Source organism: Salmo salar, chromosome ssa11 (assembly GCF_905237065.1).
Source record: "Salmo salar chromosome ssa11, Ssal_v3.1, whole genome shotgun sequence".
Taxonomy (NCBI): Eukaryota; Metazoa; Chordata; class Actinopteri; order Salmoniformes; family Salmonidae; genus Salmo; species Salmo salar.
Genome location: NC_059452.1, coordinates 36,775,239 through 36,797,961, shown reverse-complemented (window position 1 = coordinate 36,797,961; position 22,723 = coordinate 36,775,239). Strand labels below are relative to the sequence as shown.

The 22,723-nt window shown below is 43.2% G+C and overlaps 1 protein-coding gene across 8 annotated transcripts in view; it reads left to right on the top strand.

Moving 5' to 3' along the window:
* Positions 1-22,723, top strand: part of LOC106562648 (aryl-hydrocarbon receptor nuclear translocator 2) — a 115,568-nt gene that overhangs the window by 4,788 nt on the left and 88,057 nt on the right. Inside the window, exons 3-7 of one of the 8 annotated variants that reach the window (XM_045689459.1) lie at positions 8,425-8,472; positions 11,609-11,659; positions 16,416-16,617; positions 16,931-16,963; positions 17,536-17,749. In XM_045689459.1, coding sequence (XP_045545415.1) covers positions 8,425-8,472; positions 11,609-11,659; positions 16,416-16,617; positions 16,931-16,963; positions 17,536-17,749 — 548 coding nt within the window. Of the gene's footprint in view, positions 1-8,424; positions 8,473-11,608; positions 11,660-16,403; positions 16,618-16,930; positions 16,964-17,535; positions 17,750-22,723 lie in introns of all 8 variants that reach the window. The other 7 variants (XM_045689458.1, XM_045689463.1, XM_045689462.1 and 4 more) reach the window with 7 other exon arrangements.

The following is a 22,723-nucleotide window of genomic DNA, read 5'->3' as shown; positions in this document are numbered from 1 at the left end:
TGATGGTTGTCCTTCTGGAAGGTTCTGCCATCTCCATAGAGGGTTCTTGGTCACCTCCCTGACCAAGGCCCTTCTCCCCAGATTGCTCAGTTTAGCCGGGCGGCCAGCTCTAGGAAGAGTCTTGGTGGTTCTAAACGTCTTCCATTTAAGAAAGATGGAGGCCACTGTGTTCTTGGAGACCTTCAATGCTGCATAATTATTTTCTACCCTTCCCCAGATCTGTGCCTCCACACAATCCTGTCTCGAAGCTCAACGGACAATTCCTTTGACCTCATGGCTTGTTTTTTTCTCTGACATGCACTGTCAACTGTGGGAACTTATGTAGACACGTATGTGCCTTTCCAAATCATGTCCAATCAATTGAATTTACCAATCAAGTTGTAGAAACATTTCATAGATGATCAATGGAAAACACATGTGCCTGAGCTCAATTTTATGTCTCCTAGCAAAGGGTCTGAATGCTTATGTATATAAGGTATTTCTGTTTTCTATTTTTTTATACATTTTGTCATTATGTGGTATTATGTGTAGATTTACATCAATTTTAGAGTAAGGCAGTAATGTAACAAAATGAAGAAAAAGTCAAGGGGTCTGAATACTTTCCGATTGCACTGTATCCATTATACATCTAGCCTACACAAACATGAAGAAATATAAGCAAAAGCCATCCAGGCAATATGGCAACTCGACATGACACGGAACACAACAGGGACCCGTCCAGGGCATCTTTTATTTACTCCTTACATGAATGTCTGTGGATAGAAAAATTGGAGACATGTCATTTCCAGTAGGAGCCTGACTAAGACGGTCAACAACATATACTGACACAGAGTAATGATCCTCAATTTTCACTGAGATAGGCTTGTGCTCGGTGGAAGCATGCTGTATGTATACTGTATTACCTCTACTATCACGCATAACCATGCATACTGCATTACCTCTACTATCACGCATAACCATGCATACTGCATTACCTCTACTATCAGGCATAACCATGCATTCTGCATTACCTCTCGTATCAGGCATAACCATTCATACTGCATTACCTCTAGTATCAGGCATACCCGTGCATACTGCATTACCTCTACTATCAGATATAACCATGCGTACTGCATTACCTCTCGTATCAAGCATAACCATGTGTATTGCATTACCTCTCGTATCAGGCATAGCCGTGCATAGTGCGTTACCTCTCGTATCAGGCATAGCCGTGCATACTGCGTTACCTCTTGCATCAGGCATAACCATACGTATTGCATTACCTCTACTATCACGCATAACCATGCATACTGCATTACCTCTACTATCACGCATAACCATGCATACTGCATTACCTCTCGTATCAGGCATAACCATTCATACTGCATTACCTCTAGTATCAGGCATACCCGTGCATACTGCATTACCTCTACTATCAGATATAACCATGCGTACTGCATTACCTCTCGTATCAAGCATAACCATGTGTATTGCATTACCTCTCGTATCAGGCATAGCCGTGCATAGTGCGTTACCTCTCGTATCAGGCATAGCCGTGCATACTGCGTTACCTCTTGCATCAGGCATAACCATGCGTATTGCATTACCTCTACTATCACGCATAACCATGCATACTGCATTACCTCTACTATCACGCATAACCATGCATACTGCATTACCTCTACTATCACGCATAACCATGCATACTGCATTACCTCTACTATCACGCATAACCATGCATACTGCATTACCTCTACTATCACGCATAACCATGCATACTGCATTACCTCTACTATCACACATAACCATGCATACTGCATTACCTCTACTGTCGCGCATAACCATGCATACTGCATTACCTCTACTATCACGCATAGCCATGCATACTGCATTACCTCTACTGTCACACATAACCATGCATATTGCATTACCTCTACTGTCACACATAACCATGCATATTGCATTACCTCTACTGTCACACATAACCATGCATATTGCATTACCTCTACTATCAGACATAACCGTGCATGCTGCATTACCTCTCGTATCAGGCATAACCGTGCATACAGCATTACCTCTACTGTCGCGCATAACCATGCATACTGCATTACCTCTACTATCACGCATAGCCATGCATACTGCATTACCTCTACTGTCACACATAACCATGCATATTGCATTACCTCTACTGTCACACATAACCATGCATATTGCATTACCTCTACTGTCACACATAACCATGCATATTGCATTACCTCTACTATCAGACATAACCGTGCATGCTGCATTACCTCTCGTATCAGGCATAACCGTGCATACAGCATTACCTTAACTATCAGGCAAGCATACTGCATTACCTTTCCAATCAGACATAACCATGCGTACCACATTACCGCTCTTATCAGACATAACCATGCATAACGCATTACCTCTCCTATCAGACATAACCATGCATACTACGCTGTGACATGTTAGTCTGTGTAGGCACTTTCGATTTCCTGGTTTCCTTGGTTACTAACTTCCCTATAACTGGAGGAGAAGATCTGAGGTCCCTCCCCTGAGATGACCTCTCCCCCAATGCGTTTTGAGAAGGAGGCAAGGAGAGAGGACGCGGGGAATCGAGGAAAGACGGTTGAGAAAGAGCCATTGAATGGTGCAAGCCACACTACTGAGGGACTGCATGTGACAGACAGAGACAGACAGGCAAGCAGACAGTGATACTTAAGAATACAGAGACAGACAGACAAGCAGACAGAGTGATACTTAGGAATACAGAGACAGACAGACAGACAGACAGACAGACAGACAGACAGACAGACAGACAGAGTGATACTTAGGAACACAGAGACAGACAGACAAGCAGACAGAGTGATACTTAGGAATACAGAGACAGACAGACAAGCAGACAGAGTGATACTTAGGAATACAGAGACAGACAGACAGAGTGATACTTAGGAACACAGAGACAGACAGACAGACAGACAGACAGACAGACAGACAGACAGACAGACAGACAGACAGACAGACAGACAGACAGACAGACAGACAGACAGACAGACAGACAGACAGACAGACAGACAGACAGATACTTAGGAATACAGAGACAGACAAGCAGACAGAGTGATACTTAGGAACACAGAGACAGACAGACAGACAGACAGACAGACAGACAGACAGACAGACAGACAGACAGACAGAGTGATACTTAGGAACACAGAGACAGACAGACAGACAGACAGACAGAGTGATACTTAGGAACACAGAGACAGACAGACAGAGTGATACTTAGGAATACAGAGACAGACAAGCAGACAGAGTGATACTTAGGAACACAGAGACAGACAGACAGACAGACAGACAGACAGACAGACAGACAGACAGACAGACAGACAGACAGACAGAGTGATACTTAGGAACACAGAGACAGACAGACAGACAGACAGACAGAGTGATACTTAGGAACACAGAGACAGACAGACAGAGTGATACTTAGGAATACAGAGACAGACAAGCAGACAGACAGACAGACAGACAGACAGACAGACAGACAGACAGAGTGATACTTAGGAACACAGAGACAGACAGACAGAGTGATACTTAGGAACACAGAGACAGACAGACAGACAGACAGACAGACAGACAGACAGACAGACAGACAGACAGACAGACAGACAGACAGACAGACAGACAGACAGAGTGATACTTAGGAACACAGAGACAGACAGACAGAGTGATACTTAGGAACACAGACAGAGTGATACTTAGGAACACAGAGACAGACAGACAGACAGACAGACAGACAGACAGACACTTAGGAACACAGAGACAGACAGACAGGCAGACAGAGTGATACTTAGGAACACAGACAGAGTGATACTTAGGAATACAGAGACAGACAGACAGAGTGATACTTAGGAACACAGACAGAGTGATACTTAGGAACACAGAGACAGACAGACAGACAGACAGACAGACAGACAGACAGACAGACAGACAGACAGACAGACAGACACTTAGGAACACAGAGACAGACAGACAGGCAGACAGAGTGATACTTGGGAACACAGAGGCAGACAAATACTCATCAGTCACTTATTATCAGAAGAATGAGTGGGAGAGAAGATTATTATCACAGACTATAGCATTAAGGTGAAGGCTGTAATTACTGAGCACTCAACTCATGACACTACTCAGTGACTGTGTTCCTTTACACCTCAGTTATAACAGTAACTGGTCCTCTGTTTAACTCTATCTTGGTCCGTCATCAGGTGTGAACTCGACCGGAGGCTGAACTCAGTCAAGCCTAAGAATCATTCACAATCTCAGTCATATATGCTCTAGCTAATCAGTCATCAGATTACGTGAAATGTACTGGTGTACATTGCTTTGACACACACCAACACACACACACACACACACACACACACACACACACACACACACACACACACACACACACACACACACACAAAGAACAACGTTTATCTGTTATCAACAGATCGCTGTATCAAGACATCACAGGTCAGTTCAGTAGTCTGTTAGACACACAGGCGTGAGGTGAGATTGAAAAACGCCACTCTGAAAGAGTCATCACTAGTGGCATGGCAACCTTTCAACTACAGGCGGCCTCAGCGGTTTGCACTTCCAACGCTTCCTCTATGCTCTGAGCAATAACTACTTGATTGTACCTTTTTTTAATAATAACAATGTTTTATTTCTATAGTGCTGTTCATGTGAAAGGCGAACAATGCAAATTGCTTTACATTACAAAGCCAACGTGCAAAAACAGACGTAACACCTCTGGAACAGTTTGTCATTCTGACGTGTTTGTCCGTTCAGTGTTTTGACCCCCTAGTCTAAAACAATAAGGCGTTAAAGGTATGATTTCTTCTCACGTTGCGTTGTTTCTTGACACTTGCTTACTATTTATTACATGTTGTGTTAACCTCTCTGGGCAAGCGTCCCACCTACTCAACAGCCAGTGGAATCCCATGGCGCGATATTCAAATACCTTAGAAATGCTATTACTTCAATTTCTCAAACATATGACTATTTTACACCATTTTAAAGACAAGACTCTCGTTAATCTAACCACACTGTCCGATTTCAAAAAGGCTTTACAACGAAAGCAAAACATTAGATTATGTCAGCAGAGTACCCAGCCAGAAATAATCAGACACCCATATTTCAACAAAAAAAAAAACACTACCACAGCTAAATGCAGCACTAACCTTTGATGATCTTCATCAGATGACACTCCTAGGACATTATGTTATACAATACATGCATGTTTTGTTCAATCAAGTTCATATTTATATCAAAAACCAGCTTTTTACATTAGCATGTGACGAGCATGTGACTAGCATTCCCACCGAACACTTCCGGTGAATTTAGTAAATTACTCACGATAAACGTTCACAAAAAACATAACAATTATTTTAAGAATTATAGATACAGAACTCCTTTATGCAATCGCGATGTCCGATTTTAAAATAGCTTTTCGGTGAAAGCACATTTTGCAATATTCTGAGTAGATAGCCCGGCCATCACAGGCTAGCTATTTTGACACCCACCAAGTGTGGTACTCACCAAACTCAGATTTACTATAAGAAAAATTGGATTACCTTTGCTGTTCTTCGTCAGAATGCACTCCCAGCACTTCTACTTCAATAACAAATGTTGGTTTGGTTCCAAATAATCCATAGTTATATCCAAATAGCGGCGTTTTGTTCGTGCGTTCAAGACACTATCCGAAGGGTAAAGAAGGGTGACGCGCCCGGCGCGTTTCGTGACAAAAAAATTCAAAATATTCCATTACCGTACTTCGAAGCATGTAAAACGCTGTTTAAAATCAATTTTTTATGCGATTTTTCTCGTAAAAAAGCGATAATATTCCAACCGGGAGTCGTTTGCTTTCGTTCAAAGAGAGAGAAAGTAAACATGGTGGAGTCTCATGCACGAGCGCCTCAGTCTCATTGTTCTCAGATCGACCACTATCCAAATGCGCTACTGTTTTTCAGCCATGGCCTGCAAAGTCATCATTCAACATTCTGGCGCCTTCTGAGAGCCTATGGGAGCGTTAGAAAATGTCACGTTATGCCAGAGATCCCCTGTTTTGGATAGAGATGATCAAGAAGGCCAAGAAATAGTCAGAGAGAGCGCTTCCTGTTTGGAATCTTCTCAGGTTTTGGCCTGCCAAATGAGTTCTGTTATACTCACAGACACCATTCAAACAGTTTTAGAAACTTTAGGGTGTTTTCTATCCAAATCAAACAATTATATGCATATTCTAGTTACTGGGCAGGAGTAGTAACCAGATTAAATAGGGGACGTTTTTTATCCGGCCGTGCAAATACTGCCCCCTATCCCCAACAGGTTAACAGCAACCTTGAAATGTACTCAAATGCTGCATAAGAAAAGACTCCTCAGAAATGTGGCCGTAACTTAAGGTTTTTAATGCTCTTTCTGATACTCTTTAATCAAATGTCTCAGAGAAGTTGAGTTGTAGTGTTTTCATCATAACATGTCGACTGCAGGGCCCATGAGCCCTAGTCCAAAAGTGGTGCACTATAGGGGCAAAGTGTGCCATTTGAGACTCAGTCTTAGTGTCGAGGGACGCAGAGGAAATGGATTCATTTTCTGTTTGGCAGTGACTATGCATTTCACAATTTCTGTTGCTGTTGCACCAGGGCCTTGTTCAGTAGGAACAGGGGAGGAAATAAGTATTGTCATTGTTCAGTAGGAACAGGGGAGGAAATAAGCATTGTCATTGTTCAGTAGGAACAGGGGAGGAAATAAGCATTGTCATTGTTCAGTAGGAACAGGGGAGGAAATAAGCATTGTCATTGTTCAGTAGGAACAGGGGAGGAAATAAGCATTGTCATTGTTCAGTAGGAACAGGGGAGGAAATAAGCATTCTCATTGTTCAGTAGGAACAGGGGAGGAAATAAGCATTCTCATTGTTCAGTAGGAACAGGGGAGGAATAAGCATTCTCATTGTTCAGTAGGAACAGGGGAGGAATAAGCATTCTCATTGTTCAGTAGGAACAGGGGAGGGAATAAGCATTCTCATTGTTCAGTAGGAACAGGGGAGGAATAAGCATTCTCATTGTTCAGTAGGAACAGGGGAGGAAATAAGCATTCTCATTGTTCAGTAGGAACAGGGGAGGGAATAAGCATTCTCATTGTTCAGTAGGAACAGGGGAGGAAATAAGCATTGTCATTGTTCAGTAGGAACAGGGGAGAAATAAGCATTCTCATTGTTCAGTAGGAACAGGGGAGGAAATAAGCATTCTCATTGTTCAGTTGGAACTGGTGAGGAAATAAGCATTCTCATTGTTCAGTAGGAACAGGGGAGGAAATAAGCATTCTCATTGTTCAGTAGGAACAGGGGAGGAAATAAGCATTCTCATTGTTCAGTAGGAACAGGGGAGGAAATAAGCATTCTCATTGTTCAGTAGGAACAGGGGAGGAAATAAGCATTCTCATTGTTCAGTAGGAACAGCGGAGGAAATAAGCATTCTCATTGTTCAGTAGGAACAGGGGAGGAAATAAGCATTGTCATTGTTCAGTAGGAACAGGGGAGGAAATAAGCATTCTCATTGTTCAGTAGGAACAGGGGAGGAAATAAGCATTCTCATTGTTCAGTAGGAACAGCGGAGGAAATAAGCATTCTCATTTTTCAGTAGGAACAGGGGAGGAAATAAGCATTGTCATTGTTTAGTAGGAACAGGGGAGGAAATAAGCATTGTCATTGTTTAGTAGGAACAGGGGAGGAAATAAGCATTCTCATTGTTCAGTAGGAACAGGGGAGGAAATAAGCATTCTCATTGTTTAGTAGGAACAGGGGAGAAATAAGCATTCTCATTGTTCAGTAGGAACAGGGGAGGAAATAAGCATTGTCATTGTTCAGTAGGAACAGGGGAGGAAATAAGCATTCTCATTGTGGTAGCTCTGTTTTAATTTTTTTTTATTTTGTGTCCACTGGATTAGAAAGCTAGAAAGAGTTGGCTGTCAAGCTAATTTCCCCCAGCAGGAAAATATAAGCATACAGCCATAAAACAATGGCAACACACACACACACACCCACATATGGACAGTTTGCACACACACACACACACACACACACACACACACACACACACACACACACACACACACACACACACACACACACACACACACACACACACACACACACATATGGACAGTTTGCACACACACACACACACATATGGACAGTTTGCACACACACACACACACACACACACACACACACACACACACACACACACACACACACACACACACACACACACACACACACACATATGGACAGTTTACACACACACACACATATGGACAGTTTGCACACACACACATATGGACAGTTTGCACACACACACCCTAGACTAGATGAGTAACTGTTTTGGTCTTTGATTGCAGGATGGACTTTGATGACGAGGATGGGGAAGGACCAAGTAAATTTTCAAGGTGAGAACAGTGAACGATGGCCCACTGATATTTCCATGTAGTAAGTGTCACTCATTGTTAGAACAAATAACTCTTTCTATGAGAAGCAGTCAGGTTCTAGACTTGAAGTTGTTGCTATGAGTGTTTATTATACAGAATTCCAGATTTTGTACAGTCATTCCTTGTTGTCATCTTATTGCTATGGACATTCAATCACATTTACCAAACCCATTGTTTCATATTTTCAAGCGTTTTAACATTTTTGATCTGTTAAACGTTTTTTTGTTCCTCAAAAGCAGCTTCAGCTGTCGTTCCACCCACAGGCATTCTCTCACGTGTTGTTTTTCTCCAACGTGTGGTTTTTCCTCTATTCTGTGTTCTCTCAGATTTATCCAGAGTTCCCTGGCAGCAGTGGTCTCTGTTAGTGGAGTGGGGACAATGCCCTCTGCTGGGGAGAAGATAAACTACAACAGCATGTTGTATATAATGAGAAACACACTACTACCTCTGCCACATTACTAACTCTCTCATTTTAAAATTGATGAGAAGAGCCTACCAAACAACCAGAGCCTATTGACCAAAAATACCACATTGATAAATAGTGTGCTTTGTTGCAGACATCCAGCATGCCACTGCTTATTATAAAAAGTGTTCTCACACACCTTCTGAAAGTCTCTTGTTACTCCATACCTGACCAGGCCACGGGAAGTCCTATTTTTCAACTTCTCTCCCCTGTCTAGTCCACTCTAGTGAGGCCTTCTTAGAGGCCAGAGAGTACCGATCCCATAGGGCTCTGTCAAAAGTAGTGCACTACATAGGAAATAGTTAGCACTTTTACAGCCACTTAATACAACGCATGCCCATTTTCTGCTGTAACACCCATTACCTGTCCTGTGCATGTTGCTCTCATCAAAATATCTAACACTTTTTAAAGCCCATAAATAGCATGTGTATCATTCTAATTCTACACGTGTTATCCCTTATTCAGGCTACCGTGTTCAGGTTACTGTGTTATCCCTTATTCAGGCTACCGTGTTCAGGTTACTGTGTTATCCCTTATTCAGGCTACCGTGTTCAGGTTACTGTGTTATCCCTTATTCAGGCTACCGTGTTCAGGTTACTGTGTTATCCCTTATTCAGGCTACCGTGTTCAGGTTACTGTGTTATCCCTTATTCAGGCTACCGTGTTCAGGTTACTGTGTTATCCCTTATTCAGGCTACCGTGTTCAAGTTACTGTGTTATCCCTTATTCAGGCTACCGTGTTCAGGTTACTGTGTTATCCCTTATTCAGGCTACCGTGTTCAGGTTACTGTGTTATCCCTTATTCAGGCTACCGTGTTCAGGTTACTGTGTTATCCCTTATTCAGGCTACCGTGTTCAAGTTACTGTGTTATCCCTTATTCAGGCTACCGTGTTCAGGTTACTGTGTTATCCCTTATTCAGGCTACCGTGTTCAGGTTACTGTGTTATCCCTTATTCAGGCTACCGTGTTCAGGTTACTGTGTTATCCCTTATTCAGGCTACCGTGTTCAGGTTACTGTGTTATCCCTTATTCAGGCTACCGTGTTCAAGTTACTGTGTTATCCCTTATTCAGGCTACCGTGTTCAGGTTACTGTGTTATCCCTTATTCAGGCTACCGTGTTCAGGTTACTGTGTTATCCCTTATTCAGGCTACCGTATTCAGGTTACTGTGTTATCCCTTATTCAGGCTATCGTGTTCAGGTTACTGTGTTATCCCTTATTCAGGCTACCGTGTTCAGGTTACTGTGTTATCCCTTATTCAGGCTACCGTGTTCAGGTTACTGTGTTATCCCTTATTCAGGCTACCGTGTTCAGGTTACTGTGTTATCCCTTATTCAGGCTACCGTGTTCAGGTTACTGTGTTATCCCTTATTCAGGCTACCGTGTTCAGGTTACTGTGTTATCCCTTATTCAGGCTACCGTGTTCAGGTTACTGTGTTATCCCTTATTCAGGCTACTGTGTTCAGGTTACTGTGTTATCCCTTATTCAGGCTACCGTGTTCAGGTTACTGTGTTATCCCTTATTCAGGCTACTGTGTTCCGGTTACTGTGTTATCCCTTATTCAGGCTACCGTGTTCAGGTTACTGTGTTATCCCTTATTCAGGCTACCGTGTTCAGGTTACTGTGTTATCCCTTATTCAGGCTACCGTGTTCAGGTTACTGTGTTATCCCTTATTCAGGCTACTGTGTTCCGGTTACTGTGTTAGGGTGTGTTCAGGCTACCGTGTTCATGTTACTGTGTTAGGGTGTGATCAGGCTACCGTGTTCAGGTTACTGTGTTAGGGTGTGTTCAGGCTACCGTGTTCAGGCTACCGTGTTCAGGTTACTGTGTTAGGGTGTGATCAGGCTACCGTGTTCAGGTTACTGTGTTAGGGTGTGTTCAGGCTACCGTGTTCAGGCTACCGTGTTCAGGTTACTGTGTTAGGGTGTGATCAGGCTACCGTGTTCAGGGTACTGTGTTAGGGTGTGATCAGGCTATGGTTGTGATCAGGCTATGGTTATCAGGCTACTACTGTGTTAGGGTGTGTCAGGCTACCCTCATCAGGCTACCGTGTTCAGGTTACTGTGTTAGGGTGTGTTCAGGCTACCGTGTTCAGGCTATTGTTATCAGGCTACTACTGTGTTAGGGTGTGTCAGGCTACCCTCATCAGGCTACCGTGTTAGAGTGTGGTCAGGCTACTGTGTTTAGACTACGGTTATCAGTCTACTGTGTTAGGCTACTGTGCTAAGGCTACCATTTTCAGGCTACGGTTATCAGTCTACTGTGTCAGGCTACTGTACTCAGGATACCTTGGTGGTGTGGTCAGGCTACTGTGTTTAGACTATGGTTATCAGTCTACTGTGTCAGGCTACTGTTCTCAGGCTACTGTGATCAGGCTACTGTGTTAGGGTGTGGTCAGGCTACCGCGTTTAGGCTACGGTTCTCAGGCTACTGTTCTCAGGCTACTGTGTTCAGGCTACCGTGTTTAGACTATGGTTCTCAGGCTACTGTTCTCAGGCTACTGTGTTCAGGCTACTCTGTTAGGGTGTGGTCAGGCTACCGTGGTCATGCTACTATGTTCAGGTGTTTGCGTCTCAGTGAGTGGTGTCCCAGGTGTTACATGCTGTGTTTCTTCTCTGCTCCTCTCTCTAGGTATGATGATGATGATCAGATACCTGGTGATGATAAGGAGAGATATGCCAGGTAGGCCTGGCCTGCTAGAGCTCCACAGGATTTCACTGACTCACCCCACCTCCCAGGGCTTGACTAAAAGACTTACCTAACGTTTACAGCAGTGTCAGGTTACACCTGCTCTTTTCACCAGTGAATAAAACACTACATGCATTTTTTTTTTACCTCTATGGGCTAGGTGGGACGCTTGCGTCCCACCTACTCAACAGCCAGTGTAATCCCGTGGCGCGATATTCAAATACCTTAGAAATGCTATTACTTCATTTTCTCAAACATATGACTATTTTACACCATTTTAAAGACAAGACTCTCGTTAATCTAACCACACTGTCCGATTTCAAAAAGGCTTTACAACGAAAGCAAAACATTAGATTATGTCAGCAGAGTACCCAGCCAGAAATAATCAGACACCCATTTTTCAAGCTAGCATATAATGTCACATAAACCCAAACCACAGCTAAATGCAGCACTAACCTTTGATGATCTTCATCAGATGACAATCCTAGGACATTATGTTATACAATACATGCATGTTTTGTTCAATCAAGTTCATATTTATATCAAAAACCAGCTTTTTACATTAGCATGTGACTAGCATGTGACTAGCATTCCCACCGAACACTTCCGGTGAATTTACTAAATTACTCATGATAAACGTTCACAAAAAACATAATTATTTTAAGAATTATAGATAAAGAACTCCTTTATGCACTCGCTATATCCGATTTAAAAATAGCTTTTCGGTGAAAGCACATTTTGCAATATTCTGAGTAGATAGCCCGGCCATCACAGGCTAGCTATTTTGACACCCACCAAGTGTGGTACTCACCAAACTCCGATTTACTATTAGAAAAGTTTGATTACCTTTGCTGTTCTTCGTCAGAATGCACTCCCAGGACTTCTACTTCAATAACAAATGTTGGTTTGGTCCCAAATAATCCATAGTTAAATCCAAATAGCGGCGTTTTGTTTGTGCGTTCAAGACACTATCCGAATGGTAAAGAAGGGTGACGCGCCCGACGCGTTTCGTGACAAAGAAATTCAAAATATTCCATTACCGTACTTTGAAGCATGTCAACCGCTGTTTTAAAATCAATTTTTATGATATTTTTCTCGTAAAAAAGCGATAATATTCCAACCGAGAGTCGTTGTTTTCGTTCAAAGAGAGAGAAAGTAAACATGGTGTCGGCTCGTGCACGCGCCTCCAGTCTCATTGTCCTCAGATCGACCATTATCCAAATGCGCTAATGTTTTTCAGCCATGGCCTGCAAAGCCACCATTCATCTTTCTGGCGCCTTCTGAGAGCCTATGGGATCGTTAGAAAATGTCACGTTATGCCAGAGATCCCCTGTTTTGGTTAGAGATGATCAAGAAGGCCATGAAATGGTCAGAGAGAGCGCTTCCTGTTTGGAATCTTCTCAGGTTTTGGCCTGCCAAATGAGTTCTGTTATACTCACAGACACCATTCAAACAGTTTTAGAAACTTTAGGGTGTTTTCTATCCAAATCAAACAATTATATGCATATTCTAGTTACTGGGCAGGAGTAGTAACCAGATTAAATCGGGTACGTTTTTTATCCGGCCGTTCAAATACTGCCCCCTATCCCCAACAGGTTAAACACTAACTGTTTAGCATGGATAAAAAGGATGTTTTTACAGTTGTCTTTCATTCCTTAATGGAAATATCAGGTGTAAACTTAATTTTAAACAGTGCAGCCAAGCACTGAGTGAATTTGACCCACAGAGCCATGGAGACTTGGATAGAATACGGTTAAAAGGAAAGCCTGAATGCCCAGGGACTTTAAATGGAAAGCCTAAATTCTCCGGGATTTCAGATGGAAAGCCTAAATTCCCAGGGATTTCAAATGGAAAGCCTAAATTCTCAGGGATTTCAGATGGAAAGCCTAAATTCCCAGGGATTTCAGATGGAAAGCCTAAATTCCCAGGGATTTCAAATGGAAAGCCTAAATTCTCAGGGATTTCAGATGGAAAGCCTAAATTCCCAGGGATTTCAAATGGAAAGCCTAAATTCTCAGGGATTTCAGATGGAAAGCCTAAATTCCCAGGGACTTTAAATGGAAAGCCTAAATGCCCAGGGACTTCATACCCCTGGACATTTACAGCAATGTTGATTAATGTGCAAGTCAAATTCAATTAAATCAGACCAATTGAAAAATCTATCAATGCTCCCCGAATTTATATTAGTAACTCTGAATACAAACATAATTTTCAAAATGGACAATTTATTAATCTGATGTTTTATTCATCATTCATCTTCATCGTGTATTTATGCCACCAGACCTCTGCTATGGAAATGAAGGTTCTGTCCCAAATGGCTCCCTATTCAGTTAGTGCTGACTCAAAAAGGGCTTGTATGGAAACCTTACCCTATTCAGTTAGTGCTGACTCAAAAAGGGTTTGTATGGCAACCTCACCTATTTGGGACATTAGAAATACAGTGCCTTCAGAAAGTATTCACACCCATGGACTTTTTCCACATTTTGTTGTGTTACAGCCTGAATTTAAATTGATTCAATTTAGATGTTTTTGTCACTGTCCTACACACAATACCTCATAATGTCAAAGTGTTTACAAATGAATTACAAATGAAAATCTGAAATGTCTTGAGTCAATAAGTATTCAAGCCCTTTGTTATGCAAGCCTAAATAAGTTCAGGAGGAAACATTTGTCACAAGTTGTATGGACTCACTCTGTCTGCAATAATAGTGTTTAACATGATTTTGGAATGACTACCTCTGTACCCCACACATACAATTTTCTGTAAGGTCCCTCAGTCGAGACATGAATTTCAAACACAGATTCAACCACGAAGACCACAGAGGTTTTCCAATGCCTAGCAAGGAAGGGCATCTATTGGTATATGGGTAAAAAATAAAGTAGACATTGAATATTTCTTTGGGCGTGGTGGAGTTATTCATTACACTTTAGATGGTATATCAATACACCCAGTCACTACAAAGACACAGGTGTCCTTCCTAACTCAGTTGCCAGAGAGGAAGGAAACCGCTCAGGGATTTCACCATGAGGCCAATGTTGACTTTAAAACAGTTTAAAACTGAGGATGGATCAACAACATTGCACTTACTCCACAATACTAACCTAATTGATAGAGTGAAAAGAAGGAAGCCTGTACAGAATACAAATATTCAAAAACATGCATCCTGTTTTAAACAAAGCAAAGCAATTCACTTTGTGTCCTGCATACAAAGTGTCAAGTTCGGGGCAAATCCAATACAACACATTACTGAGTACCACTCCATATTTTCAAGCATAGTGGTGGCTGCATCATGTTATGGGTATGCTTGTAATCGTTAAGGACTATGGAATTTTTCAGGATTAAAAAAAAACTGAATGGAGCTAAGCACAGCCAAAATCCTAGAGGAAAACCTAGTTAAGTCTCCTTTCCAACAGACACTGGGAGAGGAATTCACATTTCAGAAGGACAATAACCTAAAACACACGGCCACATCTACAATGGAGTTGCTTACCAAGAAGTCAGGGAATGTTCCTGAGTGGCTGAGTTAGTTTTGACTTAAATCTGCTTGAAAATCTATGGCAAGACCTAAAAATGGTTGTCTAGCAATGATCAACAACCAATTTGACAGAGCTTGAAGAACTTGGGCAAATGTTTCACAATACAGGTGTAGAAGCTCTGAGAGATTTACCCAGAAAGACTCACAGCTGTAATCGCTGCCAAAGGTGATTGTAACATGTATTGACTCATTGGGTTGAATACTTATCTAAGTAAGATATATTAGTGTTTTATTTTACACATTTTTGACATTACTAAGTATTTTGTCTAGATCTTTGAAAAACATGACAATTAAATTCATTTTAATCCCACTTTGTAACAACAAAATGTTGGAAAAGTCAAGGGGTGTGAATACTTTCTGAAGGCAATGTACGTTATTCACACATGACGTTCATGATCAAATAAATGAACATAGACTTTGAGGACCCGTCTATCCGTAGCTCAGAGATTGTGTTCTGGTCTGCTGTGTTCTTTAATCCCTGTATGTTCTTTATGTCCTCAGAAGACAAACTCAAACGCTGAAAAGCAACTGAATAACTTCTCTTCTCCTAACTTCCCTTTAGTCTTCTCTAGTACAGAGTATTATGGTTCTTAGAGTACGTGCACATACTCCTATCTCCAAGAATGGCTGACAATGAATTCAGTTTAAGTAAAAGTGTGTATCCAGCCATAGGTAGGTGTTGAACAACCAAGTTTGAAGTCGGTTCACTAGAGTTTACCTTACTGTATTACAACTAACATACTAAGCTTTTTTTTAACACCCAAAGTTCCAATTCAAACCAATGGAGGCAAATTATTTTGTAGGCAGCCCGTCCTGCCTAAGCACTGCTAGTATAACACTGGTATATGCAGATGGTTGTCACTGGATGCTCATGTTAGAAAAAAAACTGCATAATCATGAAATCAGAATTGGGTTTAGGGTTATGGTGCATACACATCAATACTAAAGAAAATGCACAAACACACACCAAATCGTCCCACAGTACAGCCTCAAAGACCCCTTCTGTCTGCTCCATACTTTTCACTGATTTGTGAATTTAAAGATAAGAAATGATGTTTACATTTATATCCTGTCCACCGTGGCCAACCAGTGACGACCACCGCCCCCGGGTGTCTACAGCTCTGATCTGGAGCCATGTGATAACCCCCCCGACCACCAGCGACGCTTCCCCCTATGTGTCTAAATCCTCCTCTCTGTTCCAGAGAGAACCACAGCGAGATAGAGCGGCGTCGCCGTAACAAGATGACCCAGTACATCACGGAGCTGTCGGACATGGTGCCCACCTGCAGCGCTCTGGCCCGCAAGCCAGACAAACTGACTATCCTCCGCATGGCCGTGTCCCACATGAAGTCCATGAGAGGGACCGGGAACACGTCCACTGACGGGGCGTACAAGCCCTCGTTCCTGACCGAACAGGTATTATAGGTGGGGGTGACGATGGCCGCGTTCCAGGCTGACTACATTGCAGACAACTACCAGATCTCACAAAGTGTTTAAGCTAACTGCATCGTACGATATCGCATGATATCGCAATCTGATAACCCAACTGCGCTGTCGATGAAATGGCACACGACCATTGGTTGATGCCATGCAATGACTGCAATGTAGTCGGCCTGGAACACGACCAATGTGTGTGTGTTTTGTGGGTGGGTTGGTCATGGGGGCTGATGTGCGCGTATCTGTGTGTGTGTGCGTTTTGCGTGTGTGTGTGTCTGTGTGAGTAATTTAGCAGGGTCTACAAACCCTCCTCCTCAGCAAACAGGTAATAATAAAACAACTTTATTTGTATAGCACATTTCATACAGAGACCGCAACTCAAGGTGCTGTACATAATAAAATAGTGATAATAGTCATTAAAAAGTAAACAATAAAAAGACAAAGTAACATAAAAGGCAATAAAAGCAGCATAATATGATCAAAATGAATACAAACACATAGGAATTAGAGATGAAAAAAGAGTACATAAATAAACTAGTACAAAGCCAAACTGAAAAGGTGAGTCTATGAACTGGTTTTGTTCTGTTCTCTTTGACTCTGCATTTGGGTTCTGTACGTTGGGTCTGCACATCTGTGCAGCTCTACAAATGATATCCGCTGACACAATTTCCTGTCAGCATATTGATCTTATCAATTTGAAATAAATAAAGCTTTTGCAGGCTGTCTGTCATGTCCCCTGCCTCTGCCCTTGGCGTGTGTGTCTGTTTGTCCCGGATTTTCACCAATGGTATGTCAGTCAATACTGTATATCCCTCATCTTTACTGTGACGTGTGTTTCTGCTCTGCCATCACACACGTGTGTGTGTTCTGTTTCTCTTTTCTCCTCTCGTCTAATAGGAGTTGAAGCACCTCATCCTGGAGGCGGCCGACGGCTTCCTGTTTGTGGTCGCCGCGGAGACGGGCCGCGTGATCTATGTGTCTGACTCGGTGACGCCGGTGCTCAACCACCCGCAGTCGGAGTGGTTTGGCAGCACGCTGTATGAGCAGGTGCATCCTGACGACGTGGACAAGCTGCGGGAACAGCTCAGCACCTCAGAGAATTCCATGACAGGTAGGAATACTGCTATACACATAGCTTTCACTAGGGAATATCAATGTTGGTTCGCAATACTGTTCAGGAATACTGCTATTCCGTTAACTAGAACTCCATGTCAGAGGTAGGAATGTTGGTTGGGAATGCTGCTTAGGAATACTGCAGTTTCCCAAGCTAGAACTCCACGATAGGTAGGAATATTGGTCCGCTATACCGTTCAGGAATAACACTGTTCACATAGCTAGAAGTTCTTGCACGTGTCCTTGCCAACCAACTGCTACCCCTGTCTGAGGAAGTACTCCCAGAATCACAGTGTGGCTTCCGCCCGTCCGGAGGTACTGCAGATATGCTCTTCAAAGCACGCCAGCTACAAGAGAAGTGGCGGGGGCAAGGCCGGTGAAAAAAGCTACACATCAGTAAAGAGCGCTGTCTGCTGATAGAATGTGGAACGAGTCTCCTATTTTAAAATATGCATATATGCATATCTGTTCTGGATGGGAAAGCCCCAGGTCCATTTCGGAACGGGTTCAACTTTTTGAACCTGTGAAGGCCTCTATGCCACACTTCTGGTGGACACTAAAATACAGCTGCCTTGACAAGTTCATCGGAATACTGGTCTACTAAGCGGATGAAAAGCGTGCCCAAAGTAAACTGCCTGTTACTCAGGCCCAGAAGCTAGGATATGCATGTAATTGGTAGATTTGGATAGAAAACACTCTAAAGTTTCAGGTGAAACCCCGAGGACAAACCATCCCCCCTCCTCCAAAAAAATTCATCCTACCACTGTTTTCAATAGCTGTCACTTTTATTATAAGGCAAAATCCTCCCCAATTGCAGTTCCTAGGGCTTCCACTAGATGTCAACAGTCTTTAAAAAGAGTTTCAGGCTGGTTTTTACAAAAATGAGGTAGAAGTTGTAGTTTTTCTAAGTGGCTCCCATTTTAGCTGTAGTCTTTCCATGCGCATGGACGAGAGCGCGTTCTTTTTGTTTATCTCCGGTAAAGACAATAACGATTCTCCGTCTTAAATTTTATCGTTTATTTACGTATTAGGGTACGTAAGGTTTGGATATAAACATTGTTTGACTTGTTTGGATAAGTCTATTAGTAACGTTTGGGATTCATTTTGTATGCATTTTGATGGAGGGAAACCAGTGGATTAGTGACTGAAGCGCGCCAGCTAAACTGAGTTTTTATGGATATAAAGAAGGACTTTATCGAACAAAAGGACCATTTGTAATGTAACTGGGACCTTTTGGAGTGCCAACAGAAGAAGATCTTCAAAGGTAAGGCATATATTATATCGCTATTTCTGACTTTCGTGTCGCAACTGCCTGGTTGAAAAATGATTTGCGGGGCACTGTCCTCAGATAATCGCATGGTGAGCTTTTGCCGTAAAGCCTTTTTGAAATCTGACACAGCGGCTGGATTAACAAGAAGTTAAGCTTTTTTTAAGTATTACATTTATATTTTCATGAAAGTTAATTATTTTTAATAGTGTAGTTTGAATTTGGTGCTCTGCAATTTCACCGAATGTTGTCGAGGTGTGCCGCTAGCCGTAACAGGTTAAATGTTTTGTCTTGCCCATTCACCCTCTGAATGGTACACATACACAATCCATCTCAATTGTCTAAAGGCTTAAAAATCCTTCTTTAAACTGTCTCCCCTCCATCTACACTGATTTGAAGTGGATTTAACAAGTGGCATCATAGCTTTCACCTGGATTCGCCTAGTCAGTGTATGTCATGGAAAGAGCAGGTGTTCCTAATGTTTTGTACACTCAGTGTATAATACAGCACCAACTCTGATGGAATTCCATGTCATCCGGATGCCCAACTCACGCCTCCCAAAGTAAGTGATGCACTCCCAGTTGAAGGAAGGTTAGTGAGCCCCTGGCGGGCAAAATAAATGCTACAAATACAACATGAAAACAAACCTTAAGAAATTCCACATCACCAACAACTGGGAGGAAACCATGCTAAACAGACACAACTGGGAGGAAACCGCGCTGAACAGACACAACTGGGAGGAAACCGCGCTGAACAGACACAACTGGGAGGAAACCGCGCTGAACAGACACAACTGGAAGGAAACCGCTCTAAACAGACACAACTGGGAGGAAACCGTGCTAAACAGACACAACTGGGAGGAAAATGCGCTGAACAGACACAACCAGGAGGAAACCGTGCTATACAGAGACAACCGGGAGGAAACCGTGCTATACAGAGACAACCGGGAGGAAACCGTGCTATACAGAGACAACCGGGAGGAACCCGTGCTATACAGACACAACCAGGAGGAAACCGCGCTATACAGACACAACTGGGAGGAAACCGCACTAAACAGACACAACTGGGAGGATACCTCGCTAAACAGACACAACCGGGAGGAAATCGCGTTAAACAGACACAACTGGGATTAAACCGCGCTAAACAGACACAACTGGGAGGAAACCGAGCTAAACAGACACAACCGGAAGGAAACCGCGCTAAACAGACACAACCGTGAGGAAACCGCGCTAAACAGACACAACTGGAGAGAAAAACATTTAGATTGTGATGGTCCCATCCTGGTCTATACCCAACTCTCTGACAGATAGTGACAGTCCCATCCTGTGCTATACCCAACTCTGACAGATAGTGATGGTCCAATCCTGTTCTATACCCAGCTCTCTGACAGATGGTGACAGTCTCATCCTGTGCTATACCCAACTCTCTGACAGATAGTGACGGTCCCATCCTGTTCTATACCCAGCTCTCTGACAGATAGTGACAGTCCCATCCAGTTCTATACCCAACTCTGACAGATAGTGACAGTCCCATCCTGTGCTATACCCAACTCTGACATATAGTGACAGTCCCATCCTGTTCTATACCCAACTCTCTGACAGATAGTGACAGTCCCATCCTGTTCTATACCCAACTCTGACAGATAGTGACAGTCCCATCCTGTGCTATACCGAACTCTCTGACAGATAGTGACAGTCCCATCCTGTTCTATACCCAACTCTCTGACAGATAGTGACAGTGGTCTTCACTCTTATTCTCATTCCCAGAAGTCCGTGACAGATTCTATTGCGTCCTATAAAGGGAAAGGGGGATACCTAGTCAGATCCACAACTGAATGCATTCAACTGAAATATGTCTTCCGCATTAAACCCAACCCCTCTGAATATAGCTCAGTAAGCCATACTTTAGCTATGGAATTCTACTCCAAACTGTTTCATCAATAGTTAAGATAGTTAAGACCTCTCTGGTTAGGATGACTAACAAGAATGACTGTTTCCCTGCCTGGAAGAAAGGTGTGCATCCATAGGACACTGTATTGTATCTGACAAGGAGGGATATACAATAACTGTTCACTAGAGGGCACTGTAGCCATGTGAATACCACCATCAATCTGTCCTCGCATAGACTCTACAGCCCCTCTTCTGAATCTAATGGTTCACAACACACAGCCATCACACACTCTTCTCTCCCTCTGGAGAATATCGAGGACGCACACGCATAGAGACTCACACTTTGATACACACACACACTTACGCACACGTGCCCTTTGAAGTCAGTCAGAGCATTAGAGCCTTGGCCCATTGTGAAACCTAGTGTAACTAAACTAACTATGTTTTCTTCTGTCTGGCCTTCTTTCTCCCCCTGTTTTGTAGTTGGGGTGTGTGTGTGTGTGTGTGTGTGTGTGTTAGCATTAGCCTGCCTGCCTGCCTGTATGTGCATGATTAGAATCAAGTGTGTTTGCCAGCTCGCTGACAGAGAGAGACCAGACAGATCTGTTCAGGCTACTGTTGTTTTGTTTGGAGCAGTTGTTGCTGTCGGCAGCTTTGTGATGGAGCAGTTGTTGCTGTCTGCAGCTTAGTGATGGAGCAGTTGTTGCTGTCTGCAGCTTAGTGATGGAGCAGTTGTTGCTGTCTGCAGCTTAGTGATGGAGCAGTTGTTGCTGTCTGCAGCTTAGTGATGGAGCAGTTGTTGCTGTCGGCAGCTTCGTGATGGAGCAGTTGTTGCTGTCTGCAGCTTAGTGATGGAGCAGTTGTTGCTGTCGGCAGCTTCGTGATGGAGCAGTTGTTGCTGTCTGCAGCTTAGTGATGGAGCAGTTGTTGCTGTCGGCAGCTTCGTGATGGAGCAGTTGTTGCTGTCTGCAGCTTAGTGATGGAGCAGTTGTTGCTGTCTGCAGCTTAGTGATGGAGCAGTTTTTGCTGTCGGCAGCTTCGTGATGGAGCAGTTGTTGCTGTCTGCAGCTTAGTAATGGAGCAGTTGTTGCTGTCTGCAGCTTAGTGATGGAGCAGTTGTTGCTGTCTGCAGCTTAGTGTTGGAGCAGTTGTTGCTGTCTGCAGCTTAGTGATGGGAGTCAGTGATGGAGCAGTTGTTGCTGTCTGCAGATTAGTGATGGAGCAGTTGTTTCTGTCTGCAGCTTAGTGATGGAGCAGTTGTTACTGTCTGTAGCTTAGTGATGGAGCAGTTGAAGCTGTCTGCAGCTTAGTGATGGAGCAGTTGTTGCTGTCTGCAGCTTAGTGATGGAGCAGTTGTTGCTGTCTGCAGCTTAGTAATGGAGCAGTTGTTGCTGTCTGCAGCTTAGTGATGGAGCAGTTGTTGCTGTCTGCAGCTTAGTGATGGAGCAGTTGTTGCTGTCTGCAGCTTAGTGATGGAGCAGTTTTTGCTGTCGGCAGCTTCGTGATGGAGCAGTTGTTGCTGTCTGCAGCTTAGTAATGGAGCAGTTGTTGCTGTCTGCAGCTTAGTGATGGAGCAGTTGTTGCTGTCTGCAGCTTAGTGTTGGAGCAGTTGTTGCTGTCTGCAGCTTAGTGATGGGAGTCAGTGATGGAGCAGTTGTTGCTGTCTGCAGCTTAGTGATGGAGCAGTTGTTTCTGTCTGCAGATTAGTGATGGAGCAGTTGTTTCTGTCTGCAGCTTAGTGATGGAGCAGTTGTTTCTGTCTGCAGCTTAGTGATGGAGCAGTTGTTTCTGTCTGCAGCTTAGTGATGGAGCAGTT